At 51.2% G+C, this 20,845-nt stretch overlaps 1 protein-coding gene across 11 annotated transcripts; it reads left to right on the top strand.

The window, feature by feature from the left end:
* The first annotated feature begins 32 nt into the window (after positions 1-32).
* On the top strand, positions 33-20,222 carry SMARCC2 (SWI/SNF related, matrix associated, actin dependent regulator of chromatin subfamily c member 2). Of its 11 annotated transcripts, none has more exons than XM_061416826.1 (30): positions 42-211; positions 2,234-2,353; positions 2,980-3,065; positions 3,524-3,605; positions 3,706-3,798; positions 4,395-4,464; positions 4,695-4,764; positions 5,492-5,567; positions 5,734-5,865; positions 5,969-6,084; positions 7,337-7,461; positions 8,669-8,728; positions 8,888-8,925; positions 9,189-9,319; positions 9,602-9,673; positions 11,458-11,571; positions 11,987-12,140; positions 12,802-12,894; positions 13,123-13,242; positions 13,333-13,395; positions 13,739-13,997; positions 14,236-14,397; positions 14,666-14,730; positions 14,960-15,095; positions 15,170-15,336; positions 16,013-16,147; positions 17,164-17,545; positions 17,876-17,959; positions 18,233-18,298; positions 18,851-20,222. In XM_061416826.1, the coding sequence occupies exons 1-30, from the start codon at positions 101-103 to the stop codon at positions 18,925-18,927; spliced, it is 3,459 nt and encodes a 1,152-aa protein (XP_061272810.1). In that variant the 5' UTR covers positions 42-100; the 3' UTR covers positions 18,928-20,222. The 11 variants fall into 11 exon arrangements, with proteins under 11 accessions (XP_061272808.1, XP_061272815.1, XP_061272805.1 ...); XM_061416827.1 differs by having other exon boundaries at positions 13,126-13,242; XM_061416821.1 differs by having other exon boundaries at positions 41-211; positions 17,876-18,298.
* The last annotated feature ends 623 nt before the right edge of the window (positions 20,223-20,845 follow it).

Here is a 20,845-nt window from a genome sequence, read left to right on the forward strand (position 1 = left end):
GGCGGCGGCCGCGGCGGCGGGAGGCGGGCGGAGGAGGAGGCGGAGGAGGCGGGAGCTGAGCTGAGCGGGGCGGGCGGCGGCGGGGCCCGAGCCCGAGAAGATGGCGGTGCGGAAGAAGGACGGCGGCCCCAACGTGAAGTACTACGAGGCCGCGGACACCGTGACCCAGTTCGACAACGTGCGGCTGTGGCTCGGCAAGAACTACAAGAAGGTACGCGGGCAGGGCCGCGCGGGGGCCGGGGGCGGGACAAAGGGACCGAGGCCCCGCGGCTCCCCCCACCCTCAGCCCCTGCCCACCCTCCCGCGGCCCGCGGCCCCTCCCCCGCGGCCCCCGGAGCGGCCCCAGCGCGCCCTCCGCCGCCCCGCGCCCCTCCCCCAGCCTCTTTTAACAACCACCCCCCTCACCCCCGCCTCTGGTGCCAGCCCCCGCCCCCAGTACTGCGCCCTCTGCCCCTTGTTTTTCTCCACTGGCCTGGCGGGTCCCGGTGCCAGCTGCCCACCCTCCATAAGCCATCGCCTTCCGGGCTTTTCCGGGAGAGACGGTCGGGGGTGGACGGGTGCCGAATGTACCCCCCACACACACCCGAGCGTGCCCGCCACGGTGCCCGCCAGAGCTCCCCACGGAGCCAGGTACCAGCAGGGCTGAGGCCTCGCCGGTGCTTTGTGTATGTTCAGAGAAAGATGATGAAAGCCGGAGGATAAACAGCCCCAGAGCAGGCCCTCGATTGCTCACCAGCCTGAAAAAGGCCCCCGCCCCGGGATCACCTGTCTACCGCCCGCCCCCCATCTCAGTACAAGGGATAACAGAACCTCTTTGGGAGTCAGGGTATAGGAGTTCCTGGGCAGCTACCCCTTCTAAAACCATTGCTCAACTTCACAATGAAATCACCCCACCACCTGGCCTTGCATTGCCTTGGGTTTGGGGTTCAGAGACTAGGATGCAGTTTGTGTCTGGAGTCCCCCATCCCATAACAGGAGATAATAAGGTAGTGAACAAAGGGTTCAAACCTTACCTGTCTTATACCAGACCTCTTCCTGGTGATGTCTTTGTCTTTAGGCCTGGTTGAAAGGAACATCTCTGCGTAGGGCTTTTCTCTGGAGTCTCTTTTCTCTGCGTCTCTTCCTTCTCATTGCCCCCAATAAGAGGTTCTCAGACTTTCCTTCAGCTCCCCAGTTCTTCCTGCTCAGCCCTGCAACCTGTCAGAAGTGTGATGGGCCGGTGGAGAACGCCCCTCTGATCCTGGTTATGAGTCTGGCTCTGTTCTCAGAGGTCTCTCTGGGTTTCAGAGCTTGACCAACAGCTGCTGGGTCTGTGGCTTGTCTCTACACCAGCGTGAGGCTCTGGCTCCCAGGCATCTACCTTTGACCTTTTGGACAGGAGATCAGTCTAGGGGCTTAGTGTCTGGCCCTGGGGGGATTGACAGCCTGTGACCTAGTTCAGCTGTCAAGCTCTTAGCTCTTTGTCATTTATCTTTTCTTTCAAGGATCTCTTTACACCTCCCACCAAAAGGTGCACTTTTTTCTATGGTCGGGGTTGAGGAAGGGGATCAAAAGGTAAAGTTAGCCTCTTCGCACAGTTTTACATGAGAACTGAAGGCCAGGATGCTAGGTCGCATAATATGGAAATATTTAAGAAGGCCCAGGCTTGCCTGCATTCAATACAATTTCCTCAAGAAGGGTAGATACTGGCTTGCTATTTCCCACCTGGCTGGGCAGTAGCTGTCTTTTTTCCCTTCTAGGAGGGCATGTGAAGACATGCGCCCTATATTGCTTCTTTGCACCTTTCTTATCAGGCTGTATTATAGGGGGAATCTTGACCTTCCACACCATTACTCAAAGAAGTAGACTGCTGTCTCCCTTAGAGCATTCCAGATGTTGCTTCTGTGACCTGATCCCTATGAATCTTCACAGTTTTACAACTCGGTGCCATTGGCTAAAGATTGGGATCCTGCAACTCCATTTTTAGGGTGTAGTTGAGGGAGAGTAGGAAGCTGCCTATACCGCCAGCACCCAAGACTGGTACTGGTAGTAGGCAGCTGCTGAATGTCATCTTCTTGGTGAGGGGCACCTCAGGGCTTCCTTCTGCCATTTTCTTTCTAAGAGATTAGGCATGTGGGGGAAGAAGACACTATTTCTATCCCAGATGCTTCCAGAGCTCCTGGGGAAGAAATAAGGGAGACGGTGGAAAATTGATTTGGGGTCTGTTTTGCTCTCCTTTTCCCTGTTTCCCCAGTATATACAAGCCGAACCACCCACCAACAAGTCCCTGTCTAGCCTGGTTGTACAGTTGCTACAATTTCAGGAAGAAGTTTTTGGCAAACATGTCAGCAATGCACCGCTCACTAAACTGCCGGTGAGTGCGAAAAAGCAAGGGGGCAAATCTGAGAAGGAGTTGTCTTTTGTGTTTTTATAAATCTTCTAGTTTTTGAGGTTTGGGTGACTTCCTACCATCCCTTTCCCTGGTTGGGGTGTTACTGGCTTGGCAGAGCCCTCAGTTTACCATCCCCTTTGTCCTAGTAATAGTTCTTGCAACAGGTTATCTCAGAGTATTGAAACTCAGTCATGAAACTAATGGCATGGTGAAAACATGTGAGATTTGGATTTGCACACTCTTGTGTTCAAATCCTGGCTCTGCCACTTGGTGTCTCTGTCATCTTGGACAAGCCATTTATGCCTTTTGAGTCTTGGTTCCTTTATCTCTCGATGGGATTAATATACCTACCTTGTAGGTATAACCTGTAATGATTAACGAGGTAACCCAGTAAAGGGAATCCAGCAAGGGACAGAGTGGGGCTTTGTGAATATTGGTTTCTTTCTCTCCCCTCTTCTAGGCTACAAGATAGAATGGCACAGGGGTTAAAGAATTCCAGCTTTGAGAGGGAGATCAGTTCAGCATAAGATTTTGTGAAAGGATTGTTAAATCATAAGAGAATTTAGGATGTAACTGTCACATACTTCTTCCCTGTCTCAATTTTGTAGATCAAATGTTTCCTAGATTTCAAAGCAGGAGGCTCCCTGTGCCACATACTTGCAGCTGCCTACAAATTCAAGAGTGACCAGGGATGGTGAGATGCCTTTTCTTCTCTCTGTACTTCTTACATTTAGTTTAAAGGAAATCCCCCTTTATGATTCCCTGGGGTCTTTGTGGGGTGGGAGAGGGTAGACATTCTTGCAAGTCTTTTATTTTGCTAGATCAGCAGACCTGACCTGCTAGGTCAGAAAAGTGGCTGGGAGTCAGAGCCAAGAGTCTCTAAGAATGAGTGAATATGAGTATGTGTGTCAGTGTGTGTATTGTAGAGGAAAAGGGATTCTTAGGTTGACATCTCAAGCCTTTCTTTGTCCTTTCAGACTAAGTACAAAGTGATTTGTGAAGTTGAGATCAGTGAACCCCAGATCCCAGGCGATTTTGGCACAGCTGAAGGCAAAATTGCCTCCTAATCTCCCATGTTAAAATAATCATATATGCTAACCTCGTCCCCAGACTTGAACTATACCACTCACTAGATTATTGCTTCTTTATAAGGCGGCGTTACGATTTCCAGAATCCATCACGCATGGACCGCAACGTGGAAATGTTCATGACCATTGAGAAGTCCTTGGTGCAGGTAATAGTCAAGAACTCCCCCACTTATCTCCCTTCCCTGGATGAGAATCCCAAACACCCCTTCCCTGTAATCTCATCCCACTTATTTCTTCTCCCCCCAGAATAATTGCCTGTCTCGACCTAACATTTTTCTGTGCCCAGAAATTGAACCCAAACTGCTAGGGAAATTAAAAGACATTATCAAGAGACATCAGGTGAGTGGGTGGGTCAGGAGAGGTTTTAGAAACTCCATGACTCTTTTTCTGATGTTTTGCATACAATAAGCAGCCCCACGGTAGCCCTACCTATTTGGAAGAATATTAGAATTAAAGCTTTAAGCCTCTGTTTCTGTTTCTCCCATTCCCATTCTTGGCAGGTTTAGATCACTGTTCCTAGAGACTGCATAGGCCTGAGGGGAAAAGCATCTATTCCCCTGAGCTAGAGATGGCCTGATTTGAGATCAATGAGATCTTTGCTCTCTGGAACTCTGTAATAACAAGCAGCTGTCATTGGGACATACAGGGACATAAACTTGACTGTTCATTTCCCATGTGTAACAGATTATCTATTCAGAGGTTTATCTGTAGCAATTTAAAATTCTTTGATTTTTCGCCATTATTAGCAAAGTCCCAGCCGTTTCTCTCTGCCACTCAGCCGATGTGTATTTAGAGAATGCAAACCAACTTTCTTACCATTCTGATACCATATGATTATGAAGGCAGATCTGTGGTTAAATCTTACTTTGGTTTATTTACATTCATGACTAATTCAAAGAGGACCACACTTCCCTGCTTCTCTTTATGTCATCCAGGGAACGGTCACTGAGGATAAGAACAGTGCCTCCCATGTTGTGTATCCCGTTCCAGGGAACCTGGAGGAAGGTGAGACCTGGGTTTTCTTGGTCACTGCAGTGGATGGCTTGGACTGGGAGATGGAGGACCACTCAATAGCTGTGCAGTGCCTGGGCTCCTCCCTCCTTAGAACCCTGAATCTTCTTACCACCCTTGTTCGTATTCCCAAGTGCCCTGCTGCAGCAGGTGTTGTATACAGAGTTCTTTTGTATATATACCCTTTTAGCTCATGTCTCACCCTGCTCTGTCTCTGTCCTCAGAGGAATGGGTACGGCCAGTCATGAAGAGAGACAAGCAGGTTCTTCTGCACTGGGGCTACTATCCTGACAGGTGAGAATGGGATCTGGGGACAAGTTTAAGTACAAGAGCCAGACTGAAAAGCCCTAGAACATCTAGTAAAGCAAGAAGGCACTTTTTGAGGGTTGTTTTTCGCTCTGTTAGTTTGTTCTCCCACCTATTATGGGAACCCTCTTGTCTGTCCTGTGGGAAGTTTGGGCTTACTGGACAAAGCTTAGGCCAAAAGGATTGGGGCTTTGTGTGTGAGATGGTTATCCTAGTATGAGTTTTGGTAAGTAAACATTAGAAATAATCTATACATCTAACAGTGGGGAAATGTTTCAGCAAATTTATGCATCTAGTCAGTGGGCTATTTTACTTTATTTAAAGTGATAGAAATACCATACATAATTTATAAGTAGGTATTGCAAAAAGTAGGGTGTAAAATGACATGTAGTATCATTGCCATTATGTAAAAACAAAATAATAGGGGAAAAAATTGTAGAAAAAAGTTACTGGAGAAAACATATATTGAATGTCACAGTGCTTGTGTTAGGATGATTTCTTTATATTTTTGAAACGTTTTATAATCATTTTTATTACTATATAGTGAAAAGAATCCCAATATTAATTGGAAAAAACAATCATACCCAACAAACCATACAAAAATTAACCCAACAACCCGATATTTTTTGTAAATGGAAAAAGTAAAAGGTTTGCCCTTTATTTTTCCACAACTCTATCCCATTGATTGTGCTTCACGCTCAATTTCCCATGGCAGTTATGACACATGGATCCCAGCCAGTGAAATTGAAGCGTCTGTGGAAGACGCTCCAACTCCTGAGAAACCTAGGAAGGTGAGCTTTCCTTGTCCGCCCTCCCTCCCCCAAGAATACTGGGGCCAGACCGCTCTTGGAGGTGAACAGAGAGGCTCCTGGGCCCTTGGGTTCCTCTGTTAAGGGTCCCCAGACAGAACGAAGGCTTCCAGGCCTCTCCCCAGGACAGTCTGCCTTTGTACTTCAGGTTCATGCAAAATGGATTCTGGACACAGACACCTTCAATGAGTGGATGAATGAGGAAGACTACGAAGTAAATGATGACAAAAACCCTGTCTCCCGCCGAAAGAAGATTTCAGCCAAGACGCTGACAGATGAGGTGAAAACTCTTTTTCGTTTCTCCTGAGCCCTTAGTACAAGTCTCAGAACAATCTTCGCTGGAGATTGTTGGCTGACATCTGCCCCAATTGTTCAACGGGCAGGTGAACAGCCCAGATTCAGACCGACGGGACAAGAAGGGGGGGAACTATAAGAAGAGGAAGCGCTCCCCCTCACCTTCACCAACCCCAGAAGCCAAGAAGAAGAATGCTAAGAAAGGGTAGGCCAGCCCCTAACCGGCCCCTGCCTTCACTGCTCTGTCCATTCCCTGGTTAAGGAAGGAAGGACTAATCCCCTCCCATAACTACCAGGCGCTGGCCTACAAGGGAAGAGGAGATCTTTAGCTATCCAGTGTCTACTTCCGGTCCTGGCCACTCAAAGAGAGCTTAATCTGCAGATGAAAGGTCTTCGCCTCTTCCACTTACTTTGTAGTGATCAGTTTCTTCTTTGCTCAGTTCTGCTGTCGGGTTTTCTCTCCCTTTTTTCTTCCTTGCAGTTGTTTTTCTTAATTAATTTATTTTTGGCTGCATCTGGTCTTGGTTGCAGTGCTCGAGGTTGCTCAAGATCTTCCTTGCAGCTCGTGGGCTCTCTAGTTACGGCACATGAGCTCTAGGGCATTCAGGCTTAGTATTTGTGGCATGGGCTTAGTTGCCCTGCCACATGTGGGATCTTAGTTCCTGGAGCAGGGATCGAGCCCACTTCCCTGCATTGGAAGGTGGATTCTTAACCACTGGACCACCAGGGAAGTCCCTTCCTTGCAGTTTTATTGCAATGTAGCTGACATACAGCCCTGTAGAAGTTTAAGGAATACATCATGATTTGGTTTACGTACATTGTGAAGTGATTATCAAAGTGCATTTGGTAAACGTCTTTTGTCTCGTGTAGATAGTAAATTAAAGAAATAGAAAAATAAGTAAAAAAATTCTTTTTCCTTGTTCTGAGAACCCTCAGGATTTACTCTTTTTTTTAATTTTTATTTATTTTTTTATTTTTTTCGCTGTGTTGGGTCTTCATTGTTGCATGGGCTTTTTTCTAGTTGTGACCAGCAGGAGCTACTCTGAATTGTGATGAGCACGCTTCTCACTGAGGTGGCTTCTCTTGTTGCAGAGCATGGACTCTAGAGCACAGAGACTTCAGTAGTTGAGGCTCCCAGGCTCTAGAGCACAGGCTTAGTAGTTGGGTTGCAGGAGTTTAGTTGCTCCGTGTCATGTGGGATCTTCCCGGCCCAAGGATTAAACCTGTGTCTCCTGCATTGGCAGGTGGATTCTTAAACCATTGGACCAGCAGGGAAGCCCAGGATTTACTCTGCTAACAACTGTTGTGTGCACCATACACAGTGTTACTTACGTTTATCACATGGTACCTCACAGTCCCTTTGGGAGTTTTTCTTGCTTCCTTTCTATTGAACTCACCTTCCAGGCATTCCTTGTCCAAGGATGCCTGGATTCACTTTCAGTCTCTTTCCTCTGCAGTCCTTCAACACCTTACACCAAGTCAAAGCGAGGCCACAGAGAGGAGGAGCAAGAAGACCTGACAAAGGACATGGATGAGCCCTCACCGGTCCCCAATGTGGAAGAGGTGACATTGCCCAAGACAGGTATGGGCCAGGCCCAGCTCCAGGTATAGAGACTCTTACCCTTCACCTTAGCTGGTTATTGAAGTCATTGTCATCACCACAGACAGTCCTCTAACTTCATTTCCATGTCTGAGTTGTGGACCATGCTGTCTCCAAACTTTTTTTTATTACACACCTGATAGCTCAGTTGGTAAAGAATCTGCCTGCAATGCAGGAGACCCTGGTTTGATTCCTGGGTCGGGAAGATCCACTGGCGAAGGGATAGGCTACCCTCTCCAGTATTTTTGGGCTTCCCTGTGGCTCAGCTGGTAAAGAATCCACCTGCAATGCAACAGACCTTGGTTCAGTCCCTGGGTTGGGAAGATTCCCCTGGAGAAGGGAAAGGCTATCCAGTCTAGTATTCTGGCCTAGAGAATTTCATGGACTACAGTCCATGGGGTTGAAAAGAGTCAGACATGACTGAGCAACTTTCACTTTCAATGTCAGTAAGATACACTTGAGCACAAATTATACACATGTAGTGTTCACCACTACTTTTAGGAACATTATAAAACACATACGTTATGTAAAATTAGGAAAATGTAGAGGATAAGATTAAAAAATAGAGGTTCTCATATTCTCGGCCTATATTCCAGTGAACCCCCTTTTGCATCCCCACTTTGGAGACTACTGTTCTGCAGTACTGCTTTATGTCTGTATTCCACAGACATCCAGGAGTGGGTTTCAGGAGTAGGGTGGGAAGGCCACTGAGAGAGGAGTTCCAGCTTTCACCCCTTCTTCCATCAGAGCAGCTCTCCTCTCTGTGTTTTCTCGGGTGAGCTTCTGTGTATGAATTCAGTGGAGGAAAATGTCCTCTGCTTTCAAAAATGTTTAAGATCCAGCCACTCCTCTACAGAATGATTTGGTCAGACTGTGTCAGTCCAGAAGAAACTTATAGACTTCTAGATGGAGATAAGGGGCAATTAAAGACAAGAGTGATTGATGAATGTTCGTAGAGTAGAAGATGCTTCTTTATAAGAAAAAGGTTGAGTAAAATGAATCTTTGATGGGGGAAGGGGAAAAAGTTTCAAGCTCTAGAATGATTGTGACTGGAGCAAGCTATTACATTTTGTAATCAGATGGAGCAAGCTTTGGGAGAAAGTGAGCTCTCTGGAACTGTTCACAGTGAAGAGGCGAGGGCTTGATTTAGATAGAACCTGTCTGTTAAAATGACTCTCTCCCCTGGCAGTCAACACTAAGAAGGACTCGGAGTCAGCCCCAGTCAAAGGAGGCACCATGACTGACCTGGGTAAGATGGGGCGCTCGGGGCAAGGCAGTCAGAGCCTAGAGGCGGGGGGGCGGGAGGCCGACCCCTGCCCCTGGCCTGCCAGGGCCTTTCCAAAAGCGCACTTGTTCTCCGGACCCTCAGGCAGCACCAACCTTCTATCTTGCTGTCTCTCTCTTTCAGATGAACAAGAGGACGAAAGCATGGAGACCACGGGCAAGGTAGAGCCAGTTTAGAGGGCCCCTACCTCTCCCTGTGATTCTGCCCTGTACTTTCACCCAGAACTTTCCAGTGCCCAGACTCTTCCCACCCTAGAACTCATTCTCACTGTTGCTCAAAACTCTGAGCCTTTTGAATCCCAGGGCCCATAACTGTTCTGTTCCATCCCATCTTTAGTGCCCACATTCCCAGGGTAGGGGAGAAGCAGAGGGTTGCTAAGGGCTAAACGAGAATGCTGAGAGTCCAGTAGCCTCCATACTCATAGGATGAGGACGAGAGCAGCACGGGCAACAAGGGGGAGCAGACCAAGAACCCAGACCTGCATGAGGACAACGTGACTGAGCAGACCCACCACATCATCATCCCGAGCTATGCTGCCTGGTTTGACTACAACAGGTATCGATCCTCCAGCTCCTCACTAAAGCGTTATTTTCCTGGACCATGGGTCAGCATATTCCGTCTCCCACCTCCAAATAAGTTCCCTCTTCCTCAGCCAGCAAACCTGGGGTACAGTTCAGCTGTAGGGGAGCTCCTGGTCTAGTTCTCAGACCCAGGCCTCCCGTTCCTTCTTGCTGCCCCTTCTTCCAGACGTTTCCTCTCTTTGGGGTCCCATCTCTCATCTTTGGGGTCCCATCTCTCCACTTGAGCCTTCTCATTGCACCCTGGCTTCTCTTGCAGTGTTCACGCCATCGAACGGAGGGCTCTCCCTGAGTTCTTCAATGGCAAGAACAAGTCCAAGACTCCAGAAATGTAAGCTACTCTAGCTTGTGGTTCTCTTCCTCCTGTCCGCATTGGCTCCTCCTGATCCAATTGGGCAGACACTTCTTGAGCTCCCTACATGAGCCAGGCACTATGCTAGGCTCACAGAGACATGCTGTCTGCCCACAGGCAGCTCCAGCCCAGCACTGTGACCACTGCCCTCTGGGATCTGCTGGGGGCTGTGTGAAACTTGCTCTTCTGTTCAAAACAAGTATCTGCTTCCCCCTGCGCTCAGCTGTGTTTCCTCCCTCTGTTTCTTTTAACAGGGTTTAGAGCTTTCCATCCATACTTACCTATGCTGTCTAAAATGCAAATATCTCCAGCATAAGTAATCTCTTTGGCTAAAGTGTAACTGACTATTACTGGTCCCATAGAGTAGGTTTTAACAGAAAAAAAACGGGAAGAGGAACTATTAAGACCCAGTCTGTGAATTAAAGGATAGAGAGATGTGTTTTGTAAAGTCTGGGCCTGGGGCTCAGACATCTTCCTGTCCTTCGAGGCTCCTCCTCAGACCAAACCTGCCTGGCTTTAGTTTGGTGATTTTCTGTGGTTAGGAGTGTTCCAGGATAGATACGGGTGGGCAGGTGGGAGCTAGTGCTGAGCCCAGGCACCCTGAGGACTAAACTCATTGGCTTCCCAGCTATTCCTCAGCTCCCCATCTCCCTGCTCCAGGGTCCCTTTCCCTTCCACCATGTTTCTTTCCCCACGGCCTGGTATGGTTCTCTTCTCCTTCTCTTGCTGGGGAAAGCAGTGTATGAAGAAGCCTTGCTGTCTCCAGAGGCAGTAGTGACAGATGACATGAGTTCAACTTGATCTGCAGGCAGAGTTAGAACTAGAACTCTTTACGCTTTGCACTCTGGGTGTAAGATACCAGACGATATATGTATTGAGTGCCCTTTATTTCCCAGGCATTACCCTAAGTATCCTACATACCTTGACTAATTTAATCTTCACATCAGCTTTAGCTGTAGGTCTTATTATCTTCAATTTACTGACAAGGAAACTGAGGCGTGGAGGGCGTCAGTCACTTGCTTAAAGTTACACAGCTCGTGAGTAATAAAGCTGGGGTCTGAGTCCTGTAGTCTGCCTCATGTTCTCAAACTTTACGTTACGCCACACAATAGCTGCCATTTTTGGAGCTTGTACAGCGTGCCCAGCGCTACTCTGTATCTCTACAGACCTTTCTATTCTCAACAGACACTTCATTTTACAGTTAAGGTAACTAAGTTTCCAAAATTTAAGGCCATCATAGTAGAACTAGGATTTGAACTTAGTTCAAATCCTAGTTTTGATTTTCCACCTTCAAAACATGTATTCTTAAGGCTATGCCCTGCTAACTAGGTGGAGGCACCCCTAAGGACTTCCCTTTAACATCTGCCTTTGGAATTAAGAGCACTTTCTCTTTTTGATTTCTTTCCCAAATGTTGGATGAGGGAGTGCCCTGTTAGCCTAATGGTTAGGCTTCTGGGTTTTCACTGCCAGGGCCTGGGTTCAGTTCCTGGTCAGGGAACTGAGATCCTGCAAGCCATGTGGAATGGCCAAAAAAAAAAAAAAGTTGGATGAAACATCCCCAAGCACACACAGCCAAGGAGATAACTCATTTAACGAAAAATCCCGTCAAGGGTCTGAACCCCTCAGGTCTAGCACACAGGAGACCCGCAGTGTGTACTGAGTTGGATGAGGCATTCTTCTCTGTCACACATGAAGGTTGTTCTTCTCTTAGCAATTTTCCCTACCCCTCAGCCCTCTCAGCGTTCATATCTCTCTCTTTTAAGCTACCTGGCCTATCGGAACTTCATGATTGATACTTACCGGCTGAACCCCCAGGAGTATCTCACCTCCACTGCCTGTCGCAGGAACCTGGCGGGTGATGTCTGTGCCATCATGAGGTGGGTCTGCAGCTGAGGGGTGGCAGATGCCCAAGGACAATGCTCACAGATGCCTCTTGGCTGAAGTAGAGAGGCTGCTGGCAAGGAGCATAGGGGATGAGCAGGAAAGACACTGCTAGAGAAAGGCCAAGTTCAGGCTTAGGTCAGGGTGACTTAGGGGGTGGCAGGGCGCTCTCTGCAGTGTGGCGGGAGGAAGAAGGAGCACGTCTGTAGTGAAGGAGCCTATCTGGTGAGAGATGCAGGAAGCTGATGGGTGGATATGGAGAGAGGCCCTGGTGCAGGTGGAGACTTGGCTGTCTCTGGTGTGTAGGAGCTGGGAGGAGGCCGTATTTCCTAGGGAGTAGAAGGAGCAGAGAAGAGTGTGCCCCCAGCCCTCTCCTCGTGTGTGACCCAGTCTCTGCCTCTCTCCTCACAGGGTCCATGCCTTCCTAGAACAGTGGGGTCTCATTAACTACCAGGTGGATGCCGAGAGTCGACCAACTCCCATGGGGCCTCCGCCCACCTCTCACTTCCACGTCTTGGCGGACACACCATCCGGGCTGGTGCCGCTGCAGCCCAAGACCCCGCAGGTAAAGTGAGGGGCTGTGGGGACGGGGTGGAACTGAGCAAACTGGGGCTTCTTTGGACTTTTCTTTTTCCGGTTTTTTAGGGTAATGTTTCAGGAGTGTTTGAGGCTTCTTCCTTTTCCATGGGATGCAGAGGGCCACAGGAATCAGTCCCATGTATTTAGCACCCTCTCTCAGCCTTTGTACCTAAGACTGCAAGGACTTGCTGAGGGAGAAGAGATCCTTGTTATCCTCGGGGAGCAGACAGGCTAATGCAGGGGATGGAGCAGATAGAGAAAAATGGCTTACAATTCAGTTGCATGAGATTTTTTAACCTTGTCACATTTCCAGCATTTTTTTCATATTTGCTTCATTATTTTTATCACTTCCATTTTTTTCCATTTCCATTTCATACATTACAAAAATTGTTATGTGGCTTGCCCAGGGTCAGACATGTAGGATTAGAACCTACTTGTCCAGCTCCTAAGAGAACCTATAAAGATACACGTGAATACAAATGGATATCATGCCAATTCCAGATCTAATTAATCATTCAGGGAATATGGAACTGTGGCATGAGTGCCCCCCGAGCTTCGGGCTGCCCAGCATTTGGTCTTGAGGCCTCCAGGGCCTCAGCCTGGTCATTTTGTGCCCAGCCTGCATGACACCAAGCTCTGTCCCCCAGGGCCGCCAGGTTGATGCTGATACCAAGGCTGGGCGAAAGGGCAAAGAGCTGGATGACCTGGTGCCAGAGACGGCTAAGGGCAAGCCAGAGCTGGTAGGTGGGGTGTAGACCCCGCTGGGCTGCTTCTTTGCCCCTTTATTGGGGGGCCCCTGCCCGGGAAGAAGAGCCATGAGAGCAGAGGAGCTACAGCAGTGAGGAAGTCCACGCAGGGGTGTCCCTGGCTGTGGGAAGGGAGCCCCTTCTGTCTGTCCTCTATCTCTGTCTGCCCCTGGCTCCTGGCAGTCACTCGGAGTCACCTCTCTCTTTCCCTTCCACAAATAGCAGAACTCTGCTTCCCAGCAAATGCTCAACTTCCCTGACAAAGGCAAGGAGAAACCGACAGACATGCAGAACTTTGGGCTGCGCACAGACATGTACACGAAGAAGAACGTCCCCTCCAAGGTACAGGGCCGCGGGCACCTGGGGTTGGTGCTCCTTTGCTCCTCAAGGCTACAGGCTCTTCCCGCTGACCCACCCGTGTTTCCCCTGCAGAGCAAAGCTGCAGCCAGTGCCACTCGAGAGTGGACAGAACAGGAGACCCTGCTGCTCCTGGAGGTAACCTGGGCCAGGGAAGGACAGTCCTGTGAAAGGGAAGTGGCCACGGTGCCGGCCACACTTGGGAGTGGGGAGGGCGTGATCTTGCCCTGTCTCTCTCCTTCCCAGCTCCTATCGCATACTCCCCCAGGGGCCAGCTGCCAGGCAGGGACTGAGACCATTTTGTCAGCCCCTTGTCCTTTCCAAGTGCTACTTGGAGATTCCCCTTGGGCCTGGCAGAGTATATAAATATCACAACTCGGAGAGCTCTGAAGCAGCTCTGCTTAGCAGGGTGGGGGATGCTCACCTTTGAGGGAGGTGGTTACTGGAGTAAGTGAGGTTGTGTCTCCACCACCACCACCAGGCACTGGAAATGTACAAAGATGACTGGAACAAAGTGTCAGAGCACGTGGGAAGCCGCACACAGGATGAATGCATCTTGCATTTTCTCCGGCTTCCCATCGAAGACCCGTACCTGGAGGACTCAGAGGCCTCCCTGGGCCCCCTGGCCTACCAGCCTATCCCCTTCAGCCAGTCAGGCAACCCTGTGATGAGCACCGTTGCCTTCCTGGCCTCTGTCGTCGACCCTCGAGTGGCCTCAGCTGCTGCGAAGTCAGCCCTAGGTAACGCGCAGGGCTCCCAGCCCTCTTGGTTTGCATTTGAAAGGCTGGGTACTCTGACCTTGCAACCCCCTCAAGTTCACTGCCCTACTGGCCTTGTCTGCGGCTGGCATCAGCCCAGGCGATGGTCCAGCTCCACGCAGGCAGAAATGAAGAGCCGGGCTTGTGAGGGAGCTCTCACAGAGAGTGCCAGAACTGCCTACCTGCCTGCTCCCAGCCTCCCCCTCTCTGGGTCTTACAGAAGAGTTCTCCAAAATGAAGGAAGAGGTACCCACAGCTTTGGTGGAGGCCCACGTTAGGAAAGTGGAAGAAGCCGCCAAAGTGACAGGCAAGGCAGACCCAGCCTTTGGTCTGGAAAGCAGTGGCATCGCAGGGACCACCTCTGATGAGCCGGAGAGGATCGGTAAGGCCTGCCGTGTTCCCCAATTCCTCCCTTTTTACCAGCAGCCTCAGCCGCCTGGCCTCCCCACACCATCCCTGCCTCCACCCGACCTCAGAGCATGAGACGAATGGGGTGAGTTGGTGGGGTGTTCATTTTCCTCAGGGCTTTACGTTAGGTACCGTGGCTCCCCACTAGTCCTGTCAGTAAGATCTTGGCTAGAAGGGGCAGTTGGAAGAGTGTTGTAGACCAACTGTCAGACATTTCCTGTTTCCTCTTCCCCTGGACCCAGAGGAGAGTGGGACTGACGAGGCGCGGGCAGAGGGCCAGGCCACAGAGGATAAGAAGGAACCCAAGGTACAGCGGGATTGACACGGGCTGGGAAGGCAGAGGGGTCCAGCGTGGACCGGGGAAGGGGAGCTGGCTCCACTTAGCTTGGGCAGGTGAGGGCTGTGCTTGGATGGGGCTGCGTCCTGGATCCAGGCCCCCTCCCGAGTAAGAGGTGTAAACTCAGCTCCTGGTCTGGGCCCTCTCTGTGCGAACCAGCACCCTGACACTCCCCTTTTTCCTTTCTCTGGGACTCCAGGAACCTCGAGAAGGAGTTGGGACTGTGGAGGAAGAAGCGAAGGAGAAGACCAGTGAGGCACCCAAGAAGGACGATGAGAAAGGGAAGGATGGCGATAGCGAGAAGGAGTCAGAAAAGAGTGATGGAGACCCGACAGGTGAGCCTCACATGGCGGTTGGGGTTCAGAAAGGAAGCCAGGCTCTAGGGCTCACGACCCTTTTCCTGGCGCAGCGGATCCTGAGAAGGAGAAGGAGCCCAAGGAAGGGCAGGAGGAGGTGCTGAAAGAAGTGGTGGAGTCGGAGGGGGAAAGGAAGACGAAGGTGGAGCGTGACATTGGCGAGGGCAACCTCTCCACCGCCGCCGCCGCCGCCCTGGCTGCTGCCGCTGTGAAGGCCAAGGTAAGGCCTCAGACCCAGGGAAGGAGGTGCTGCTCCTCATCACACAGCACCTGGAGGAAAGCCTGCCTTGTCATCCTTACACAATGCTGGCCTGCCTCCTGTCCCCTTTGGATCCTAAGAGGGACACTTGGTCATCTCTTCTCTTATCTTTTTTAAGCCTTTATCATTAGGCCTGTTTTTTTTTTTTTTTGTAAAACATTTAATTTATTTATTTGGCTGCACTGGGTCTTCGTTGCAGCATGTGGGCTTCTCTCGTTGCAGAGCACAGGCTCTAGAGCGAGAGGGCTTCAGTAATTGCAGCTCATGGGCTCTAGTTATGGCAGTTGGAGCATGTGGGCTTAGTTGCCCCATGACCTACGGGATCTTAACTCCCTGACCAAGGATCGAACCCACTTTCTCTGCATTGGAAGGTGGATTCTTAACCACCAGACCACCAGGGAAGTCCTGATTGGGCCTGTTTTCACCCTCTCAATTATTTGACCTCTTCTTATCCTTTGATATCCTCTCTTTTTTCATGTTCTTTAAAAAATACCACTCATGCCTGTGCTACTTTCTGGGTTGTGACCACAGCAAGTTCTGTCTTAAAGCCTGTCAGCCCCCACACCACCCTTCTCTGTTGCCCAACATCTTCAGCTGGGTCCTCCCACTGATGGCCACCCCACCCCTCCTTCCTTAGCACTTGGCTGCTGTTGAGGAGAGGAAGATCAAATCGCTGGTGGCCCTGCTGGTGGAGACCCAGATGAAAAAGTTGGAAATCAAACTCCGGCACTTTGAGGAGCTAGAGACGATCATGGACCGGGAGCGAGAAGCAGTGAGTCGAGTGCCCTGGGGGTTGGCAGGGCCCCACCTTGGCACTGGGCTGGGCCGCAGTTTAGGGCGAGGGGAGCAGTACAGAGAACCTGAGGCTGATGGCATCACAGTGGAGCAGACTAGCCCGGACCAGGGAAGGAGGAGCCAGCCTGGGCGGTTAGGGACAAGTGACCCACAGGTACAGCCTAGAGACTGAGGTCCCACAGAATGTCAGCCCCAGGGTCAAGTTCTTATTGGTTCTTTGCTGCATCTCCAGGTCCTTGAAGGGTGCTTAGTCCACGGTAGACTTGCTGTGGAGTGACTGTTGAGTGATTGAACAGGTTTAAGGCATGATGAGAGGGTAAGGGCTTCAGATCCAGGGGTTAAAGTTGGAAAGGAAATAGGATGGACATGGTGTCGAATCTTCTTGATTCTTAGAAGATATAAAAGAAGTAGAAGACAAGGACTCTGATCCTGAACTCCTCAATTGAAGATATCATATATCCAATATGGAGACAGCAAAGTTGGCTAATGCTTCAAGTATCTGACAAATGAAAATTAAGAGATTTCCAATCAAGTATAAAAGCCCTGAGTGAGAGCAGAATAGAGGCCAAAGCTCAGAAGCTAGTGAGGTGATTTGGGAGGGCTTCCTAGGAATTGTGAGTTTTTCTTCAGTTTTGAAGGAGGGAAAGAACATGATTTGACTAGAGGAACTTGGTTGGGGGTGGGTGGTCAGTTTCCAGATGAAAGTAATGACAAATTCAAAGCTTTGGAGCTGAAAATGAACAAGGGCTGCCACCAGATTAAGTCTACTTGTCCACTGCAGTGAGAAGCCATGCAGGCAGCCAGAAGACCTGGTGGGGGGAACTGGAGAGGGGAGGGGAGGCGAGAACAGCAGAAGCCAAGCACAAGGCTGAGGTTTGGTGTGGGGATCACCAGAATGGGAGGCTGGGCTTGTCAGAAGACAAAGCAGGGGGCAAGGTGTGTGCCTTTGGGGTTTCCTGCCCCCGGGTGACAGCTCTCCATTGGCCCTGGCAGCTGGAGTACCAGAGGCAGCAGCTCTTGGCCGACAGACAAGCCTTCCACATGGAGCAGCTGAAGTACGCAGAGATGCGGGCCCGGCAGCAGCACTTCCAGCAGATGCACCAACAGCAGCAGCAGCCACCACCAGCCCTGCCCCCGGGCTCCCAGCCTATCCCACCACCAGGCGCTGCTGGGCCACCCACTGTCCATGGCTTGGCCATGGCTCCAGCCTCTGTGGCCCCGGCTCCTGCGGGCAGTGGGGCCCCTCCTGGAAGCTTGGGGCCCTCCGAACAGCTTGGGCAGGCAGGGTCAACTGTGGGGCCACAGCAGCAGCCACCAGCTGGCGCCCCCCAGCCTGGGGCCGTCCCACCAGGGGTACCCCCCCCTGGACCCCATGGTGAGTGATGGCTTCTGGAACTCTGGCTGAGTGGAGGGTTCCGGGGGCACGTTCCAGTTCCCCTCAGAGGCAGTGTGTGATAGGACTGGAGATAAGGATTGACCTCAGTTTCTACAGATCCTCCTTCACCATGGCTATTCCCTAAGTCAGCAGGGCTCCCTCCCCAGAGCCAGATTTTTGGAATTTTGTTCCAAGGATTTATCACTCAGTTCTAGTATCAGGAAAAGGGAAGGTGGCCTAGGAGTGACTGGGTTATCCTCACTGTGAGAGTGAGTTGGTGAGTGAGATTGTATGCCTCCAACCTTCTCCATCTCTCCTCTTCATTCCCAGGCCCCTCACCGTTCCCCAACCAACAAACTCCTCCCTCAATGATGCCAGGGGCAGTGCCAGGCAGCGGGCACCCAGGCGTGGCGGGTAATGCTCCTTTGGGTTTGCCTTTTGGCATGCCGCCTCCCCCTCCTGCTCCATCCATCATCCCATTTGGTAGCCTAGCCGACTCCATCAGTATTAACCTCCCCCCTCCTCCTAACCTGCATGGGCATCACCACCATCTCCCGTTTGCCCCGGCCACTCTCCCCCCACCTAACCTGCCTGTGTCCATGGCGAACCCTCTACATCCTAACCTGCCGGCGACCACCACCATGCCATCTTCTTTGCCTCTTGGGCCGGGGCTCGGATCCGCCGCAGCCCAGAGCCCTGCCATTGTGGCAGCTGTTCAGGGCAACCTCCTGCCCAGTGCCAGCCCACTGCCAGGTGAGAAGGGTCCTGGAGGGGGCAAGGGGCGGGAGAGGGCTCCACGGGGTGGACTGGAGGGCAGGTGGGCAAGGGGCTCGGGTACTATGGCTTCCAGGATCGTTTTTTTGAACGCTGTGGTAAAATTAGAATACAGGAGGGAAGGGCCTCTCTGGCTGTCCTCCACCATTCCCCAGCCTGGCAGCTGCCCCCTGGGATGACGCTGGGGCCTTTCACTGGTGGGTCACGGAGGAGTCCTGTGACACAGAGCATCTCAGTTGTAAACTGGAAAAACGGCTACTTGTTTGCATGATGATTGCCGTCCCATTTGCTTGTTCCCATCACGCTCAAGTGCCCCATTTAGAGAGTTCCCTGGGGGGCAGGAGGACAGTTGGGGTGCAGCAGTTTTCCCAGCGTGTGGTGGGAGAGAACTCTGGGAAAAGAAAGTTGTCCATGGGGGTGCTCTCTCATCTCCCGTCCATTGCATGCCATGCCCAGTTGCGTATCTGGTGGCCTGAGTCTGGAACCTCTCCCCTGCTCACCTCAGCTGACGCAGCTTTCTTCTCTCCACAGACCCAGGCACCCCCCTGCCTCCAGACCCCACGGCCCCGAGCCCAGGCACAGTCACCCCCGTGCCACCCCCACAGTGAGGAGCCAGCCCGACATCTCTCTCCCTCCTCACCCCCAACGGAGATCAAGGTTCCAGGAACAGCCCCGTCCCCACCACTGGGACCCTTCCCCAGCCTGGAGAGTTCATCACTACGTAAGGAAAGTCCTCCTGCCCCTCCAAAGCCCCCACCGTGCCTGTCAGGGGCAGGCATTTTTACATTGGATGATTCAAGGACTTCTGTGGAAAAGATGTTTCTAATGTCTGGGAGAGAAGATAGGATGGGGACACTGCCCTCAAAGGAAGGGCTGGGCGAAGGTGTTTCTACAAGGTCCTAATTAACCACTGTTAAGGGTACATCCCCACAAAACTACTGCATTTTTTATGGATTGAAAAAAAAAAAAGCCCTTTAAAAGGAAGTAGAGATTTTAAAAAGCCCTCCAACCAGTGAGAAAAATCCAAGTTTTACATATTTTGGAGGAGGGAGGTGAGTTTTAGGAAAGGGGTATCTAGGTTCTGGGGAGAGCTCTGATAGAATAGGGTGCAGGCTCTGTCTCCTCCGGCCCCTCGTTAGTGACTGAGTCAGCTCCCCACACCCCTCGGCTGCCCCATTTATTCCCACTCCTCTCTCCCACTGCTTCCTCAGTGTTGCTGTTTAGGCCACCCAAGCTCAGCCAATGACCCCCTTCCCTCTGAATGTCAGTTTTGTGTTTTTAAAAGTCTCCTGCGTAGTTGATGTCAGCGTATGTCTATTTGGTGGGGAAATGTCTTGGGGACTCCTGTGGTAGGTAGTGGAGGAAGAAAGGGCACGTGGGGCTTTGTGGCCTCCTCCCCGGGCTCTGGCTCCCAGAAGATGCAGAGAGGGGAGCACTAAAAGAATGGGAAGTTTTAAAAACGTGGAATTGTCAAAAAAGCACTTAAGCACCTCCTTCTTATGACGTGGTGGGTCACTCTGTCCCCTCTTCCTCCCACCATGCCCATCATGGCTGGTAGCGGGGAATTCCCTGGGATTTGGGGCAGCAGCTGGGTAGGGGTGCCTAACCTAGGGGCATGCCGACCCCCTGATGGCAGCTCGTGGCTCAGCTCTGCTCCCCAGATTCCAGTGCCCCCAGTACCAGCTCTCCTCTCTTCAGCCCTGATGTGAAGACAACAGTGATTCCAAGGCTTTCCACCAATTCTTGGTCCCTCCCACCAGGCCCTTTGTTCCTCGTGTCCCCGTGTTTCTCTTCCTCTGCGTCTTGGCACCTTTCTTTTGTTCAAAATTTTCTGTAAATTTTTTCTTTTTTCTTTCTTTTCCCTTTTTTTTTTTTTTTATAAATTAATTTGCTTTCAGTTCCATTTGTGGATGCCTTCTGTGTTCTCTTACCCGTGGCTGTGAGGCAGGGGGATCGGGCTGGAGCAGCACCCCGGGAGTCCTTCCAGCAGCAATAGGCGGGGCTGGAGAGACGCTCGGCCAACACCGGGCCTCTCTCCACTGCGGGCCAAAGGCAGCACAGCTGTCAGGCTGAACAACTGTGCAGGAGCTGGGGAGAGGCTCTCACCTGCTCTAAAAATAGCCATTTAAGACTTGGAAGGACAACTCACAACCTGGAAATTTTGTCTATTTATCCTTTCAGAAGTGGTGGCTTCACGTCTTCCCTTATTAGGCGGGAGAAGGCAGGCATCTCAGCTGCTTGTTATTGTTGGCCCTGGGCCTCGCTGAAGTGACAGGCCCAGGCAGTACTAATATGGCCTGACTTTCGCTCCAATAAACAGTTCCTGGGCTCCCTGACAAAAGGCCTTCCATGCCAGGGAGGGCTAGGAGAGGACTCAGCCCACATGGGATGAACAAGGGTGGCCAACCTTAGTCCTACAGGCATTTCTGGCCTCAAGGTAGCCTTTGTAGCACCGATGAGTGAAGCCAGCATCTCTTAAATGAGGCAAAAGTGGCTCCTGCAGGCCCTTGGCTGGCTTCCCCCAAC

Source organism: Bos javanicus, chromosome 5 (genome assembly GCF_032452875.1).
Source record: "Bos javanicus breed banteng chromosome 5, ARS-OSU_banteng_1.0, whole genome shotgun sequence".
Classification (NCBI taxonomy): Eukaryota; Metazoa; Chordata; class Mammalia; order Artiodactyla; family Bovidae; genus Bos; species Bos javanicus.